Below are 19,710 nucleotides of genomic sequence, written 5' to 3' on the forward strand. Positions count from 1 at the left end.
AGGTGCAGTGCAGTAATCCAATAAGAAACGACAGACAAACAAAGTACGGGTGAAAAGGTTTTTGTTTATTTTAATCCGGGGGTCTGATGACCAAACAGAGACAAACAGTGATGGCTGGCAATAACACAACGATGTGTATTGCACAGTAAATGATGATGGGTTGCAGTCTCGTTTACAATAAACAGTTATCCCACAAGAACAATAATCCCAATGCAAATACACAAACACGGTCACCTCTCCCAATGAGTGCTGTAGTGCTGGTCGTGAATTTACAATGTTATTTAGTGAACAGTCACTACGTTGTTGTCCGGGTTTTGTGCTGGCCGTGGGCGACAGCTCCGGATCGTGCTTAGCACAGAAATACCGGTTCTTTCGGTTCAGTTTCTAAACTACAACAAAGGAACAGATTATGATTCTCTGTCCCCTTTTTATGCTGTCACACATGACCCCTTGGTAAATGAGTGCAACCGCCTCTCCAATCTGCGGCTGCCACATCGTTTACCTTCCGGGTCAATGCGTTTGTGCAACGGAGTCTCGCCTTCATCCAGACTGGCCGACTTCCCGACCCTGGGAAAGAACTGTCAGACCAGCCCGTCCAAAGAACTCTGTTCTCGCTGCTTAGCGCCATCTCAGGTCAGGAGGGAAATTTACAACCAAGAATCATTGTCTTTCTGTCACAGACTTCCATTGTGATATCTTCTGAGACACTTGCGCCAGGAATCAATTTGAAATGTTCTAAGAGATCTAAATGTACACGTGTAGGGTAGTTCACAGAAGGAAATTAAACAAACAAGGCATTTTTTCGCAATATATGACCCACATAGAGAATAGTAATGGATTACAGGCAACTCATACCAATATATTTTCTTGGCTTCATGAACTTTAATTAAACTTGATGGTTAACACTCACATTTTTAATGCACACTGTAGCTAATGTTTCGAAAAGGACATGCTGAACCAAGTGTTTTTCAATTGATTTATTTCAGTGGGATTGTAGGCACCAGTGCAGCGACTCTTCTAACAACTATTGAAGAAATGCACATCCTGAGCAAGAAGATGTTCTTCAATAGCCTGGGCCTTCATGCTAGCAAATTAATGGACAAGGTGGGTAAAAAGAACTGTAATACTACTTCTACAGTCCGTAATGCTAAATGTGCATTTTGAATATCCTCACACTTTTATTTTTACAAATTCTTTGTTCTTGTAAATTTAATGGCAATATAAAAATAATGTTGCGAACACGTTTTAGTATATACTGGTGATAACTTAGGTGGCATTTATAAGGACCGTTTTTTAATTGTTAAAAGCAGATTTAATAAAACATTAAGGACTGCACCAGTCTATATATATATATATATATATATGTATATATTACTAGAGGCAAATACTTGCAGGGTTGAAAGCACTGGTGCGCGCAGATTTATTTAAACAAAAACAACGCTCACAGAGCAAAAATAAAGGTTTAAACAAAACAGTCTTGAACACAAATAAAAATACCTCCACCAAACAAGTACCGAGCTGGTCCCTCCAGCACGAGCAGTAATTATAATTCTTTTTACTCGGTTTCGTTTTTCTCCTGTCTCTCCCGCACACACGTTCCTCCTCCTTGAACACCCACCCCAATCAGCACAAGCCGCAGGTTTTTATACGTGACCATCTCCGAATTAACAATAAATGAATCAATTCAGAGATTACTTCATCATAATACATCATGTTTTTAACTAAATACAAAATACATTTAAATCAACAAATCATAGTAAACACACCCCACAATACATTTACTTAAAAGCAGGGCTTTGCCCTGCCCCCTCTGATTATGTGCAGGCCTCTCCTCTGCCCTGCTACATTATATATATATATATATATATATATATATATATATATATATATATATATATATATATATATATATATATATATATATATACACACACTGCTGTGCAAAAGTCTTAGACATGTTGCTTTTTTCTACTCTGATGCATTATGAGCATCAACAATTTACTCAAAGCCTCCACTAGAGTTTTCTACTATTATAACAACCTTGACTTGCATAAAGAAGGAAAATCATTGCGTGAAATAGCTTGCATCACTCGATTTTCAAGGTGTGGTATCCGAAGCATAATCAACAAGTACAGAGAAACGTCATCTGTTATTGACAAACCCAGGACTGGAAGACCCAAAAAGCTGTCAAGGATAAGCAATACTTGAAGATAATATCCATAAGGAATACAAAGAAGACAAGCGTTGAATTGACAACAGAACTGGCAGAAGGCACAGGTGTCGTTGGCCATCCATCAGCAGTCCAAAGCACCTTTGACCATTGTTCCATAGTCCAAGTTCTGTGTTCTTGTGCATATTTTAGCCTTTTAGTCTTGTTCCCCTTTCTTAACAGAGGTATTCTTACTGCAACACATCCTTGCACTGCCAGTCCTACGGCATGCGCTTGATTATTACGAGTACAGCGTACAAACAAGCTGAAAGGTATATGTTTGTATGTATGTAATGAATACTGATGAAATACAGACAAATCATTTTTACTGTAAATAAATAAAACAAATAAATATATTTTTTTATTTAGTCATAGGGAAAGGTTTTGACTAAAAAATAACATGTAGGCAATTAAACAATAAACTACGGGGTGGAACAACTACAACACGTCCTAACAAAAAAAAAAAAAAAACCCAGATCACAGGATTTCCCTTACTTTTATCTATGGCTTAATCAGCCTCAGGTGTTTCTCACTGATGACCCAAGTGTCTCTTGGGTAATGTAGTCCTGATTCCCCCTGATTAGGATTCTGGACTACATTTTCCCATGCCGACAGTTAACATGGAAATTCTAGCACGTATGTACCTTCCAGCCACGATTTCACCTTGTGCTTCACCACAATATACATATATATGATACTTGCAGTTAGTGCATATCCTCAATGGGTCACCTCTTCCTTGAATAATAGATTAATAAAACATTATATATAAAAACCTCTGTTATCCAAACTAAAAAAAGATACATTATTTTTTTTTCTATAAAATTCTTAATGCAACATTCCCAAATATATACTGTAGTGTTTATTGTATCTCTGAATAGTCAGTTTAATTATAACACAATGGGTATGCAAAATGCTACCTATTTGAGGTGGCTGCCTTATGGGGGGCCACATGTCTTGAAGAGTAGATGTTGGTGGCCAGACCTTATCCTCAGTGCAAAGACAACATTTGTCAGTAAAATGTTAAAAGTGGTTCACCGGGGCTCCCGAGTGGCGCATCCAGTAAAGGCGCTCTGCACGGAGTGCAGGATGTGCCTTATAGCCTGGAGATTGCAAGTTCGAATCCAGGCTATGTCACAGCCGACCGTGACCGGGAGTTCCTAGAGGGCGGCACACAATTGGCCGAGCACTGCCCGGGTAGGGAGGGCTTAGGTCGGCAGGGGAATCCACGGCTCACTGCGCATCAGCGACCCCTGTGGCCGATAAGGCACCTGTGGTTCTGCACTGGAGCTGCCACATCTGTGTTGTCCTCCAGCACTATATGTCTGGTGGCCGTTTCCCGAGTCGGCTGGGGGGTTTCAAGCGGTGAGCCGATAATAATAAACGGGCATACTAAATTGGTGAGAAAACGGGGGTAAAAAATTTGCTGACGACTAAATAAAAAAAATAAAATAAAAAAAAAGTGGTTCACCAAATATGGTAAAGGGAAACATTTTTTATTTTTAATAAATGATATCTTGCATCAAACTAGGTTAAAGAAAGCTCTTAGTTTGGAGTCCGTACTTACATATATTGATGATGGTTACTGTTACACTTTCTATGCATGTCAGTCATTAAGGGAAGCAGCTGGTTGATTAATGACAGGAATGAATGTGTGTAAACAATCACAATTTAAAATAACAATACTTGCTTGCATTAGCATGTGTGTCTCAGAACTCCACATGTTAAACCTACATAGCAAATGGAAGTGCGTGGCAGGTAGCCTATTTTTGTTAGCTTCATGTAGCCACTTCAAGCACATTTTTGCTTGAAATCTATTACTTTTTTTTTTTTTTTCAACATTCTCCGTTCCTGGTTTCCTGAAGATGTTACTCATTCTGTTGTGGTTAATTTATAGCCTGTATCATTTATAACACTAACTTAATGCAGAATGTTAGAGGTTATGAACAGACTGCCAGTTACATTTGCCTGCAAGATTCATCTGGGATCTGCAAGTTTGCAAGTCTGAAAGGTCATCTGGCACCCGAGCCTGGCTTTGGTCTTAGTATGGAGAGTAAACCCCTAACAGTATATCGATCTCAGGCATAACTCTTTACAGCAATGACAATTCATTAAGTTAAGACAGACCACCATTTAGAAACTTTATACAAACCGCTTCTAAATGTAAGTTTAACATTGAAGATTCTAGTGTGGAAAAAGTAAATAATCTTGGTGGCATCAATATATTTGAAGGCAAAAACAAATGTAAATTCTCCTGTATGCAATTAGTCTGGCATAGCCTACTGCATAATAATCCAGAATACCAGCCACTGAGAACGGAAACCTAAGCAGTGAGATTCACTGCAAGGCTTTTATGTTCTAAATAAATCATGTTTTACTGGACTTCTCTGTTGTGAAAAATGGTAAACTGCCTTTAAAAGAAGAAAAAAAAATTAAGCTAGATTAGCCAGCCATCTTGAAGATGTGCCTTTTAAATGTTCAAACTTGGCTTGGAATGAAAAACAGCATCAATCTCCCAGGCCCAAATTGGTGCCAAAATATTCCTGAACACGACCCAGTATAGATCCATGTACAGCTTGTTCAGTGGACAATCAATACCGGTAACTAGCCAAGAAGGACTTCATTCACTGCTGCAGAAAAAAACAAATTGTCTCCAACGTGTGGTGCTAATCAATTTAGAGGAGTTTAAAACAGTATGCATCACTTTCTGGCAGAGCTAAAAATAATACTCTGAACACAGGCTTCTTAAGATTGCTGCTATTATTCTGCAGGGACATCACAGGATATACCGTAAAAGTTATTTTTAAACGATCAGGTGGAGTATTGCAAAACCAGAAGCAAGCGTGCTGGAGCAAGGGGGGACAGATGGGCCATACACCCCCCCACACTTTTAAAAGTGTGTGGGGGGTGGGGGGCAGCATGCCCAACATATTGCTTCCCTTGGTCTTGGCTCCACCACAACCTCTATAACCATTGCTTGTATTTCTGAAATATACTTGTGTGTGTTATAATTAGGGCTGCATGGTTGTTTTTCACTGTACAAATTGCTTATTTTACAGCATTTGACGGTCTAAAAATAGGTATTTCAAGATATTTTATGCTTAAACATAATGTTTATTAAAGCAGAAAAAAGTATTATACAGTGCACTCTGTTTATAAGAATTACTGATATAAGAATCAACCGCATATAGTGATCAAAACCACTGGTACAAAATCATTCCTATACTAACCATGCTAAAATACTCTGCTTGTAAGAATCAAGCAATCCGTTTATAAGAATCATCTCAGGGTAAACTGACTGCATGTAATACGATACTGCATCAAGTGCAATGACGTGTACAACCAATAAAGCTGTTTTTGAATTTGAATTTGATCACATCTCATGTGATTAGGCAAGTACACAGCGTGTGCAGTATAATCCCTGGTCCACAGTGACTCCCAGTAGAAAAAAAGCAAGTCGTGCATTTTATTTGTTTTGATATGACAGGAAAAAGAAAGACGCACGACTGCATTCTACAGGTATTTTTTGTGTTCTCTGTTAGTGACAATTAGTTTTAATACAGTGAATACACACTCATTGAATACATACTGAGTACAGCAGTGTTATTGTGTGATATGCATGTAGAGGAAGGGGGATTGCGTAGCGAGGTGGGGGGGGGATTGCGGAGCTTTGAATCTCCGCTTAGTGAAAAACTGTCAGATTCGCATCGCAACTGAAAAAAAAACAAGCCACAAATGCTTAAATGCAGTGGTAAGCCTGACAGTAAAATACTATACTGTAATGTCATTTTAAGGCCATTACATGTAACACCTCAGGGCAGTTAAACTAGGCACCCTCACAAGACGATCGCTTCTCAAGTATACTGTAGTAAAATAGGATTCTGCAGCCTTGAGTCATGATCATATAACAAGTTGCTACACACGAGGATTTGTTTTGATTGTTTTGATGTATTGTCTTCAGTGATTGAGCACCATTGACATTTGTATACTGTATTTAAACTGCTGATGCGCGGAGGCACGCTTTTGCTAATTGTAATCATATCAGTCCGCTTTTAAGAATCAATCACTTATAAGAATCAAATCCTCCGGGACGGATGTGAATCTTATAAACAGAGTGCACTGTACAACAAATGTGCCTAAATATTTAATTGCTTGCCGGAAAAACAGTACATTGTAGAATATTTCATTTTTTATGTCCACAATATTGTTTGTTATAAAAGTTCTTATTTAAAACAGGTCTAGAAAAAATTCCATTTCAGTGTGTGTTGCCCAAGCAGTAGTGTAGTTACAGTTGATGGTATCTTCAATTTGTACATTTTATGGCTATTTACATTTTCGGTTTAGTTTTCTTGATTATTTGAGTGAGCGCAGTAAAGTTGTAAAGAGCAGTCCTGAACAGCAACTAAACAGCAACTGTGTTTAGCGCTATTGCATTTTGGGGAGAGGGATACATCACCCAGTTCAATGCAGACGAGACAGCCTCACTGTGCAGCCTTTACTTTTTGCTGTGAGATCTAGTTTTTTTTCAACGTGAGAAATACTTTTAAAACAGGAAATATACAAAGGATAATTAATGATGGCGATTTAGAAGGCGATAATATTGTGGGTGAGGCAGCAAAAATCTTCATTTCACCGCCACCAAAAAATAAAATTAAACAAGACAACATATTCAGTTATTTGTGCAGGAGCCACTCTCCACAGCAAAGCAAAAACACTGACAACTTCAAACGCAGTGGCTTTGATAAGCAAACACAAAGACAGAACTAACAACATGAATACTGGAAAAAATATGGACATGTTTATAGCAAAGAATTAGCACGGAGAAGCCAACTTTGTATGTGATAGCGAATGTTTCTAAATACATCATCTTGTAACACTAGAAGACTGTTTAAACATTTGTTGCCATTCTGTGTAATTTGTGTCCGAATCAGTAAATAACTGTAGAACTTAAAAAACAGGTAGCCTTTAGGTAGGCTATTAAAGCTAAACAAATACTTTTTAGACAGCTGTTTAATATTCTTTATCAATAAATGATTTATCAATGTAAATACTGTACATGGTCATTTTTTTGTTTGTTTTACGAAACAAACATTTAATTTGTTTTGAAGTAATTTAAACAATGTTTGTGGGATACGACTCGCTACCCAACATTCAGATAACAAGCTTATTATTATTATTATTATTATTATTATTATTATTATTATTATTATTATTATTGTCACAGTAGTAGTGTTGCAAATTTTAAATAACCTTCAATATTTGACGTAGTTATTATATTGTATTAATATATCTGAAAAAAATACTGTAATCAAATTATTATTATTATTATTATTATTGTTGTTGTTGTTATTGTTGTTATTATTGTTATTATTATTTAACAAAAGTGGTTTTGATAGTAATGTTACCTATTGTATTATAGTGAAAAAAAAAAGGTTTGTCACGAGACTATGGCTAATTTTTTCTGTTGTAAAAGCAGCCATTAACTGAACTTTATGCAAGTACAAGCTCGGTCTCTTGCATCAAGTAGCCTATTACACTTTACATTGATATATCAACACCTGGTAAACCGTCTTTCTGTACCAGGCCTTATTTACATTTTAAAGACAAATACAGTGCCTTGCATAAGTATTCACCCCCCCTTTGGACTTTTCCACATTTTGTAGTGTTACAACCTGGAATTAAAATGGATTTAATTGGGATTTTTACCATTTGATTTACACAACATACTTAACACTTTGAAGGTGCAAAATATTTTTTTATTGTGACACAAAAGTTAATTAAACAAAAAAAAAAAAAAAGACATTTGTTGGTTGCATAAGTATTCACCCCCGAGTCAATACTTGGTAGAAGCACCTTTGGCAGCAATTACAGCTGTGGGTCTTTTTGGGTAAGTCTCTACCAGCTTTGCACATCTGGATCCTGCAATTTATGCCCATTCTTCTTGGCAAAATTGCTTAAGCTCTGTCAAGTTGGATGGGGACCGTTGGTGAACAGCAATTTTCAAGTCTTGCCACAGATTCTCAATCGGATTGAGGTCTGGGCTTTGACTGGGCCATTCTAAGACATTCAGGTTCTTGTTTTTAAACCACTCCAGTGTAGCTTTGGCTGTGTGTTTAGGGTCATTGTCCTGCTGGAAGGTGAACCTCTGCCCCAGTTCCAGGTCTCTTGCTGACTGAAACAGGTTTTCCTCTAGAATTTCCCTGTATTTGGCTCCATCCATCTTGCCCTCAGTACTGACCAGTTTCCCAGTCCCTGCCGATGAAAAGCATCCCCATAACATGATGCTGCCACCACCATGCTTCACCGTGGGGATGGTGTTCTCAGGGTGATGAGCAGTGTTGACTTTGCGCCACACATAGCGTTTTGCGCTAATGCCAAAAAGTTCAATTTTGGTCTCTTTTTCCACATGTTTGCTGTGTCTCCCACATGCCTTTTGGCAAAATCCAAACGGGATTTGATATGGGTTTTTTTCAGCAATGGCTTTCTTCTCGCCACTCTTCCATAAAGCCCAGCTTTGTGGAGCGTCCGGGTTATAGTTGTCCCATGGACGGTTTCTCCCATCTCAGCTGTGGATCTCTCCAGCTCCTTCAGAGTTACCATTGGCCTCTTGGTTGCTTCTCTGACTAATGCCCTCCTTACCTGGTCACTGAGTTTTGGTGGACGGCCTTCTCTAGGCAGAGTCGCGGTTGTGCCATATTCTTTCCATTTTTTAATAATGGATTTAACGGTGCTCCGGGGGATGTTCAAAGTTTGGGATATTTTTTTATAACCCAACCCTGATTGGTGCTTCTCCAGAACTTTATCCCAGACTTGTTTTGATAGCTTCTTGGTCTTCATGATGCTGTTTGTTTAGATATGCTCTCTAACAAACCCTGGGGCCTTCCAGAAACAGGTGTATTTAATCTGAGATCATGTGACACTTTAATTGCATACAGGTGGACTCCATTCAACTAATTATGTGACTTCTGAAGGCAATTGGTTGCACCAGAGCTTATTTAGGGGTGTCACAGCAAAGGGGGTGAATACTTATGCAATCAAGACTTTTCAGTTTTTTATTTGTAAATAATTTTGAAAAGTATGTAGATTTTTTTCCCCACTTCGACATTATGGACTATTTTGTGTAGATCAGTGACAAAAAATCCTAATTAAATCCATTTTAATTCCAGGTTGTAACACTACAAAATGTGGAAAAGTCCAAGGGGGGTGAATACTTATGCAAGGCACTGTATGTGTATATATATATATATATATATATATATATATATATATATATATATATATATATATATATATATATATTTTTAACAATAGGTGTGCTTAAAATGTAATTGGTGCAGCAAACAACATGTTTTTTTTCCCAATGGCAGCATTATATAAGTATAAATAACATCATTTTTTGTATAATGGCAGCAGCATTATTATTATTATTATTATTATTTATTTCTTAGCAGACGCCCTTATCCAGGGCGACTTACAATTGTTACAAGATTTCACATTATACAGATATCACATTATTTTTACATACAATTACCCATTTATACAGTTGGGTTTTTACTGGAGCAATCTAGGTAAAGTACCTTGCTCAAGGGTACAACCATTGGGGATTGAACCCACAACCCTCCGGTCAAGAGTCCAGAGCCCTAACCACTACTCCACACTACTCCATAACATTATAATACTTGTGCAGGCCTATCACTTTTTAGAAAATATTTTTTGTGTGTATTTAATGTGTATTAAGTAAATCATTTCTGTATATCAATTATATTAACATTACTTGCTAATCTCACACATGTTTAAACTTAGTAAATTACATAAATAAATCAGATAACAGCTTTAATTATAAGTCAGTGATTTTTTTAAATAAATGTTCACATGAAAATTGCCAGATATTAAACAGTGTGAAAAAGCATGCTGTGAATGAACTGTATTGACTGCTGTACTGCCAGAAGGGGCACTGCTAGGTCCGGTGTCCGTGTGAGGAGGCTTGCTTGGTGCCTTGTGAGAACTTTTTTGTTTTGTTTAGCTTCTCCAGCTGTGCTGGTGTTATTGGGGGATAGTGTGTTGTTCTGTCTTTTCAACTCTGTCTTAGTTTTTTTTAATTACTGCTACAAATGTGTTTTTAGCATTGTTGAATGCTGCGTCTTTCGCTAAATTCACTTTTTCTGCTGTACGGTGGATCATTCAAAAAGTGATTGATCCTAACTTGCATACACTTATAGCTTTATTTGAAACTTTATTCCTCACAGAACCACCATATAATTCCCAAAGGAGACTGTTCAACTTGCTCTTAGAAAGTACATTAAATGTAAGTCTACCTTTTTCGTGGAGACAGTTTTGTAGGATATTCATAGCTCATTTATAAGCCTGTGTGTTTTATCTAGTTTCAATTCAGTTTTGGTTCAGTTATTTCACGCTGCCATTTTTCTTTTGAGATTTTGAATTACTGTACCTTTGTCCAGTTCAGGAAATTAATCTTCATACCATTCTTAAACAGTTTTTCCATTAAAAAGATTTTATTCTGGGTCTGACTTTTTTTTTTTTTTTTTTAGTGGTTACTTATATAGATTTTACATGTTATAGAATTAGGACAGGTAAGTGGTGGAGGAATCTGAATCAAAGGTGATGTGTCTGTTGAAAGGTTGTGTGGATTAATGTATGGCTGATAGAATGCAGCTAACCAATCAGAGAGCAGGACTTTTCCAAGCAGGTTTATAGCTTATTGTACAAACCTGCTGTTTCATCTCCATACACACAAAATTATGTATTAATAGTAGTTACGGATAGATTAAATCTTTGTTTTTCATGCAGATTGAACTCCCACCCCCAGACCTGGGACCAACATCATCTTTAAACCAAACCCTCTCTTTACTACGTGAGGTGCTGGCATCCCATGATTCTTCAGTAGTGCCACTGGATGCAAGACAGGCTGACTTTGCACAGGTAACTCTTCTCTTGACTGTGTTGAAGATCTCACAATTCAGTTACAGGGAAATACATTAAAAACAACAATGTGTGCGTGGTAGTCATGATGCTTAAACTAACATTTGTTAATCATAAATCTAAAATATTTTGTAGGTCCTGTCCTGTATCCTTGACCCACTGTTACAGCTTTGCACTGTTTCTGCCAGCAACCTGGGTACAGTGGATATGGCCACCTATATGGTAAACTCCCTCTACATGATGAAGACCACACTTGCTCTCTTTGAGTTTACAGACAAAAGGCTGGAAATGCTGGAGTTCCAGGTAAAAGTTTAGCTGCAGGATACTGTATATGATAAAGACACACTCTCTTTTCTCAGATCATCTGGTGAATTCGTGATCTTTCTATAATTAGCCTAGCATGACATTTGAAGTATCTTGATCATTCTTCCAAGTTTCTCATTTGTTTTTTGGCCGGCTGGAAAAGCTTTTTTTTTTTTTTTTTAATGAGCCACTTTCGTTTTGCTAGGTTGTTGTTTTTGTATGTATTTTCTTTTGCAGTCGCTCTAAAGGTCAGTGGCTTGTAGTTTACAGGTCTGGCTCTACACCTGGTAGAAATGTTTTTCTTGCTGTAGCTTTTAGATGATTATAATGAAAGCATTTTAAGAGGCAATCGTCAATTTTTCTACTTATCTACTTTTTGATTTACAGATTGAAGCCCATCTAGACACTTTAATAAATGACCAAGCTTCCTATGTGCTGACAAGGTCAGGCCTGAGCTATATATACAGCTGTGTGCAGCAGCACAAACCAGAACAGGTGAGTACGTTCGAGAGACCTTAATATAAGTTAATTGGTGGTACCATTTGCTCTTTAGGTGCTTTAGCTGAAGACTCCACCCCATAACAAGCTTGCATTTTAAATAGCAGCGGCTTATTTATTTGTACAGCTTTGCGCTCTGTATATTCTTGTGCAGCCCAAGTCTAAAACTACAGTTGCCATGGAAACCTCCAGCTTGAGCCACATCCATTAATCACACATTAATAAAGTAATATCACCTTTCCACAACTCTCCTGTTTTTAGAAGAAAAATAAACACAAAACCAGTTTTTTTTATTTAGATTTGTATATTTCTTTAGTTTTCCCCAAAAATCTTATAAACGTTTTGTTTCAAAAACTTTAACAGCATCTCTGCAATAAAAGAATGAGAAATATTTAATTTATGTTAATGAGAAGGTGATTGGACTTGAACTGCTGTAGAACTAGAAAAGGGTAAAGTCTCTCACTGTTAGTGCATCCTTGTATTCAAGAAGTCCTACGCACTTATAGAAAATTCTGTTTCTTAATACCAGAGTATGGAATTCATAAGGGAGTCTGTGTCACACCTAAGACCTGCGATTTATATAATTGTCCAGGACAGCATCCTTTAGATTCCCCATTCATTTTTTTTTCTCTATCATATTTGTCTCTTTGGAGGACAGGGTTGTCAGATCATGTTTGTTTCTGCTCCGGTGGTGTGATATTGCCATTTCTTCCTGCAGGAGATGCTGCCCAATCTTTGTTAGTCTGACTTCTAAATAAAAAACTGGGCCGTTCACATAATTTTTACTGGGATATTTAGATTTAGATTTGCATCTAAATTGATTTAGGTATAGTGGATGAATACCTCAGATTAGCTGTTGGTTTAGTTTAATCTTCCTATCATAAGCATGCATATTACAGCCAGAACTGAAGGAATGAACAACAATGAAATATTGTCCATGATAATTTGGGGATGTTTCAGTTAATTTGCTGTCCTTGAGATCAAAAGCATTCTGCAGAAACATTCCAGGGTCTTGCTTGAATGCATTTGTTGAATGATTTAGATTACAGGGCCCACATTTTATGCAGAAAATGTATCAGGAATTAATAGATCTTTTTTTTTTTATATACGACTACAATAGGGCCTTTTTATGTACCAAGGTAATGAAAACAATATAGAGGTTCTCTGTCATCTACCACTTTGTCTGTATATCGCACTTAAATATTTACATACAGTATATCTACGGAACCACTTGTCCAGTTATGATGAAACTTGCAAACGACATTCGTCAGCATCAGAATAAGGGGTTAAATTGAGTGTCTGTCCACTGTGTCTTTGAATCACATTGAGAGAGAGAGAGAGAGAGAGAGAGAGAGAGACCCTTGCCAAATTCTTCAGCATGTTATTGGTTGTGTCAGAGTCTTGGGGTATATGAAGCCATCAGTCTGTACAGTCCAATGTAAAGATGAGGTGTTATTGCTGGGCTTTCTCTAAAGGTACAGTCCATTGTAGCAGTCTGTGTGTACAATAGCAGGAAGTTTGTTTGTTTATTAATTAATTAATTAATTTATTTATTTATTTTTTGCCTTTTCCCACACACGTGGTGAAGTAGAATATTGTCTTCAGAACAGAAATTGCCTATGGGAGTTAATATTAGTGTTTCACAGCTGTGACTCTATTAACAATAACACAACTAAATGGGTACTTGTGTAATCTTCTTTCACTTTTTTGTTTCCCCAGCAACAGGATAACTGCAGCGAGCTTAGGGCTGTGTTGATTTATCAATGACAATTTCAATTTCTTGTTGGAATCTGACAGTTTTAATCTGGTTTTGCAATGTTTTTTGAAATGGTTAGTGTGTATATATATATGGGCAGCTGGCTCTTTGAGCTAAAATATATATATATATATATATATATATATATATATATATATATATATATATATATATATATATATATATTGCTGCACTGCCATGATGGCTTACTTCTAATTTTAGATGCTTCACAATTTGTTGCATAACTTATTTTCTGTCTTAAGTTTCTTGCATAAGGCTGAGCATTTATTTTTTTGTCTTAGGCTGTTCGTAGAGTCACACTTAATTGGGAACTATTAAAGGTTTTACAGTTGACCCAAATTGTATTAAACTGTGCAAGAAGCTACTCCACATACACAGAAGAACATTACAAAGTGTATGCAAACAGTACATAGAGTGTTGAGGGGGGGGGGGGGGGGTTACCTCACTACATTGAGGTACAACCATTAGCTAAGCAGACCCAACGTTTCACCCAATGCCTTCATCAGGGTTAATGAACAGCACTGTTTGATTCTTTGTTTTTGATCACAGGCTCACATGTCTAATTATAGCATTAGTGTTATGTTCTCTGAATTATTATCTGGAGTAAGTGACCTTCACATGCCGTCAGTGTCTTGGCATATTGTCCTCAGATACTTTATTTTGTAAGCTTTTGAAACATCTTGGCAATGGTAGGAAAATGAACTATACTACCCTCTTTCACTAATGTCCCCCTGAAGATTAGCCTTGAAAATAATTCAAGATATATTTTGTTCGTATACCACGTTCAAAAGTAATCAGAATCTAGCTATAGACAAATAAACATGTGTTTGACTGCCCTGCCCTGCCCTGCCCTGCCGGTCATTTTAGGTTGGTTGCTGTCATTTAATTTTATGTTGTAGTGGCATCTCTCTTGTTTTTGTCTTTCAACTATGAAGACATCTGCTCCAGTGTTATGGCAGGCTGTCTAAAGCAGTTTGTCATCTGTTTTCTTGTAATAAATATATGGATCTACTTTTGTCTTACAAATAATAAATAAACCACCTTTTTATTTTATATGTGTTAAGTAGAGGATTCACAAGCGTGAACAACAAAAAAGATGAAATCATAAGTCTACCTAAGTCTACAAAATGTGTTTTTATGTTTTAGAACCAAACAGCGTTCTAAAAATAGTGGAAAGCAGCAGTGCTTCGAAGCGATATCCATAATCTTCTTTATGTTTATTACAGTGTTTTATTTTGATTACTATTCTGCATATTTATTGTTTTCTTTCTGATTGTTCTGCCATCTTTCCAGGAAAGATCATACTTTTGATGCTCTCTTTCAGGGGCCTTTAGCAAACATTCCCAGCATGGATGGCTCCTCTCTAAAGGCTGCTATGGTAAGTGGATCATGGGATTCCTTTTAATTAAAAATGTCAATGACAGTTGTGGCATGTATCGGCCAGCATGTTCAACCTGAGCTTGCTCTGCTGCATAATGTTGTTTTTGCCTTTTTAAACAGAACTGGTATTTTGTCAAACTCAATCAGGATGAATGGGTAATTGGGAGTTAGTAATTAAAAGAGAAGAAAGTGCTGCAACAGTCAGAAAAATCAATAACGTTAGGTTATTATCATGACTTTGGTTCCCTGAAATAGGAATATTAACCATTACTAACCTCTATTGGCGCTGCTGCGGCTGCGCCCCGCAACCACAAAATAGCAGCGTGCCCTTCCAGCAATGTCATTTTCTTATTTCAGCCATGCTGATTACTCCTGAGACTGATAAGTGTGTCTTTCTTCTCTATATACCTATTATTAGTGCTATATATTATTATTATTACAGAATTGCTAAAGTATAAAATTATTTTGAGCTATATTCTGTTGTTTTTTCAGATTGTGACCAAGAATGCCGCGACCCTGAAGTTAATGGTTAATATTCCTATTTCAGGGAACCAGGGTTATGATAATAACCCAATGTTCCCTTTCAAGTAGGGAATATTAACCATCACAAATCGCAAGGACATGGCATACAATTATTTGTGTATTTAGCAGACACCTTTATCCAAGGCGACTTGAACTGGGGACCTCCTGGTTACAAGCCCTTTTCTTTAACCACTGGACCACACAGCCTCCTTGCAAGCTAGTGACCGCTTGTGTCCACGACATTCAGCCGATAGAACCTGGCAAACGTATTATATACTCCGAAGGAGCAAGTTAGACTAACGTATTATGATCCCGGGAAGGAACGGCTAATCAGGCTTCCCACGGCACACAAGGCCGCGGTGGGACTAACCTAGCACAGACTAAAAACAACAGAATATAGCTCAAAATAATTTTATACTTCAGTGATTCTGTAATAATAATAATATATAGCACAAAAAACAAGTTAAAAGTGCTAATAGGTATATAAGATACACTTATCTGTCTCGGGAGTAATCAGCATGGCTGAAGAAAGAAAATGACATTGCTGGAAGGATGCGCTGCTATTTTGTGGTTGCAGGGCAGAGCGAGAGTCTTTGTTATAGAGGTTTTAAAAGGGAAACACCCATTTGTAATGGTTAATATTCCCTACATTTTTTATTATTATTATTATTATTATTATTATTATTATTATTATTATTATTATTATTATTAAACATACATTGTATCTCTACATTTTTTTTAATGATTACAACCCTTAAAAGTGATCACGAACATGCTTTTCTTTAATATTCAGAGTCTCAAAATAATGCATGTGTTTTTAACCTCAGGTTCAGTTCGATCGTTACCTGTCCTCTCCAGATTCTTTGTTGATGGCACAGTTGAATTTCCTCCTAAGTGCGACACTTAAGTAAGTAACAAAAATAATGTGGTCTGTTTTTATTTTATTTAATTATTTGTTTTAATGCTGGGTTCTTGAAAATCTTTATACGTAATTAAGGCAAAGTGTCCTCAGGATATAAAAAATTGACTGTAAACCTACACATCTCTGTACGTCAGTGTGTGAGCAACATGTTAGATTTCTGTTTCTGCATAAAACGTTCCTGATCTCAATGTATGTGAGCACACTACGTACACAAAATTAAACAGCACTATTATGAGTACTGCCAATCTTTTGGAATGTGATGGAAGCACTACCTCCATAAACTAAACTAATACAGCATAATAATAATAATAATAATAATAATAATAATAATAATAATAATACATTGGCATTAAAACAGATGTTCAAATATTAAGCACAAGATGATGATATAAATAAATAAATAAATAAAGGTCGTAAATGTCATACTTTTACTGCATTCTTCACATAAAACAAAATTTCTTAAAATGGCCTCATGCACTATACATTTTATGCAGCAATTTACTCCGCTGTAACAAAAAGATCTCTGTCTAGTTTTATTAAAGATGGCTTTACCAACCGGCACAAGTGAAACGGCACAATAGTCATGTGAACGCAGACAGAATCTGCCTGGGTCACCACAACAGACATTTCAATGTAGCCTTCTGCTTCTTATAAAAATATTATTAAAGAACTGCAAAAAGCCATGAAACAGAACTGATGTGGGAAATGTCTGACTGAACTATTGTTGTGGCTCCTGCGGTGTAAACTTTCTTTTTTTCCAAGGTTTCAATAGTATTTCAGCTCTGTAATTAACATTTTACTGTAGAATGTTTTGAGAGCTCAGTGGTTAACAGCCTAGATAGTTGGAACGTGTTTTATACATTGCATGACCATGTGGTTATATTTATTTAACTTGGGTTGATTTGATCAACCTATACCCTGCTGGAATAAGCCACACCTGATTTTTTAAATAGCATTTTACAGTACCAGACTATTTCTGTTTGATGCAATCAATGATGATTCCCCAGTTATAAAGCTCTAAAAAAAATCTGGATTAACCTGGTGGAGAATAGGATGATCAAATGAACATCAATGGAAAAACGTTTTAAGTGCTATTCTAAATTGTTTTACCTGTGGTAGTGGGTTGGTAAAACATGATAATAAAGTGTAATTCAGCACGTTAATGAGTTACATTTCTCTGTATTTCTCTGTTTTATGGCACATACAGACCACATTTATAAAGTACAAACTTTATATTGTACCAAAATCAAAGAAGAGTACATAGATAGCATTGATGGCCAGGTCCAATTTATGTCATTGTAGAAAATACACTTAATTTTGAGTTGCTAAGTTGAAAAATCTAATTCAATATGATTTCAGACATTATTAATGTCATTTGTATTTATTTTTCAGAGAGCAGATATTTAAGAAGTCCACAGAGCTGGTTTGTAGAGCCTACACTGAAATCTACACTGCTGTGATGAACCCAGTCAACCAGTACAAGGAACCGGGAGCCATACTTCACAGGTCTTCTCAGCAGGTGCACTCTCTGCTTTCTTAGACCACACCGCCTGGACTGGGGATGTACTTTTAGATGAAAATATATGTAAATGATGTGCTTTACATACTTGTTCCTCAAAAACATCTGTATCCTCCTTTTATGAAAAAACAAGAGAGTCAATTATTAAATTACGTTTTGGTTATGGGCTTCATTTTTCAAAGTTGTTTGGGGGCAAATCATTTTTTAACTCAATGATATCTCTTTACTTTATATTTGCATACAGTTTGGTATTACTAACGTCACAATAAATAAAATTAGTGAAGTAAATTCCACAAAAATAAATAAATAAAATATTTTCTGAAACACATTGGCTACTTTTCTCCAGTTTTCTAAGCAATATTATTATATTTTCTTTTCTTTTTATTATTTTCTTTTATATGATAATTAAATTACATTGGTCATAGAGATAGTTGGTAAAAGGCCCAGTTAGAGTCTTTGTGTGTGTTTTGCTCAGACAATGAAGCTTTCATTTTTGGCTGGATCAACAGTCACGCCAGTATCTAATATCAGAAAAAATGCCTGCCAGCCTTGAATCACCAGCTATATTTAAGGGGCAATAAAAATAAAAAAAAGATATTCAGCACTGTTCAGTGCTATTTATAGAACCCTCACATAGACCTAAATGCCCTCTTTGCCAGTGATAATTTGGGTTGCTGTTCAATTTAATACACTACTCTCTCTTCAAAGCAACCTCCTTTCATCTTGTTCTTATCTTAACAATCTTGCCTTAAAGTTGAGAGATTATATTTCAAATTACTAAATTGAGTTGACTTGAATGCTAGAACATCTGTGGTTGTCTCATTCATGTAAAAATGTTGTTTTTTTTTTACATTTCAGAAGATTTTAGATTTATTTTTGCAAGAAATGCATGGTCTGTTAGACCTCCCATATTGCCCACATTTTGGGGAAAAAAAAAAAAAAAAAAAATCTGTAACACTTTCAAATAATGGCCGCAAGTTCATAATGAATTCCGGCTTAATACCACAGTAATAACACCTGAAAATCTTATGCACTTCCTCGGAGTTCTGGAGTAATTGGTTTTGAATTCAGCCCTGTTAATTCATGTGGATTCAATTACCCGTATTCACTCCATGTTCCTTTGTAACAATGTTGATCACATGTATAAGGCATGCATTCATACCCTCTTATTACTCGCCCACCAGGGGATTGTGAGCATTCATCCATGCATGAATGCATGCCTTCTGCAGTACAGCTTCTTTTATTGATTTATTATAATCTGTGTGTTATTATGTTGTCTTTAATTGCTGTTTGGAAATTATACATAATTTGGGTTTATGCATACTGTACTTGTATTGCACATGCTGTTAATAAAAGGAGTAACTTATTAAAGCATTGTCAAATAGTACCGCAATTGTTATTTATTTATTTTATTTTTTTTACGAATTACTTCAATTTCGGTACAGTAATCCATCGTATATCCGACTGCGGTGGGACAGAGTAACGGCGGATATGTAAAAAGTCGGTTAAATTAATCCTGTTTAAAATACCATTATACACACCTGTAACAATTACTATATTCACACAGTTAGTTTTGAGATTCAGATTTTATTAGGGAGCTCCCCTAAATCCTTTGTTTAGAAAGATACAGGGCATTAATGCTT

At 36.3% G+C, this 19,710-nt stretch overlaps 1 protein-coding gene across 1 annotated transcript in view; it reads left to right on the forward strand.

Annotated features, from left to right (window-relative positions):
• LOC131737735 (conserved oligomeric Golgi complex subunit 6-like) overlaps positions 1-19,454 on the forward strand; it is a 63,171-nt gene extending 43,717 nt beyond the window's left edge. The window contains exons 13-19 of the mRNA XM_059028624.1: positions 987-1,104; positions 11,015-11,146; positions 11,282-11,449; positions 11,837-11,944; positions 15,049-15,102; positions 16,454-16,533; positions 17,941-19,454. Of these exons, the coding sequence (XP_058884607.1) occupies positions 987-1,104; positions 11,015-11,146; positions 11,282-11,449; positions 11,837-11,944; positions 15,049-15,102; positions 16,454-16,533; positions 17,941-18,088 (808 nt within the window). The 3' untranslated portion in view covers positions 18,089-19,454. The remainder of the gene's footprint in view (positions 1-986; positions 1,105-11,014; positions 11,147-11,281; positions 11,450-11,836; positions 11,945-15,048; positions 15,103-16,453; positions 16,534-17,940) is intronic.
• The last annotated feature ends 256 nt before the right edge of the window (positions 19,455-19,710 follow it).

This window comes from Acipenser ruthenus, chromosome 8 (genome assembly GCF_902713425.1).
Source record: "Acipenser ruthenus chromosome 8, fAciRut3.2 maternal haplotype, whole genome shotgun sequence".
NCBI classification, from domain to species: Eukaryota; Metazoa; Chordata; class Actinopteri; order Acipenseriformes; family Acipenseridae; genus Acipenser; species Acipenser ruthenus.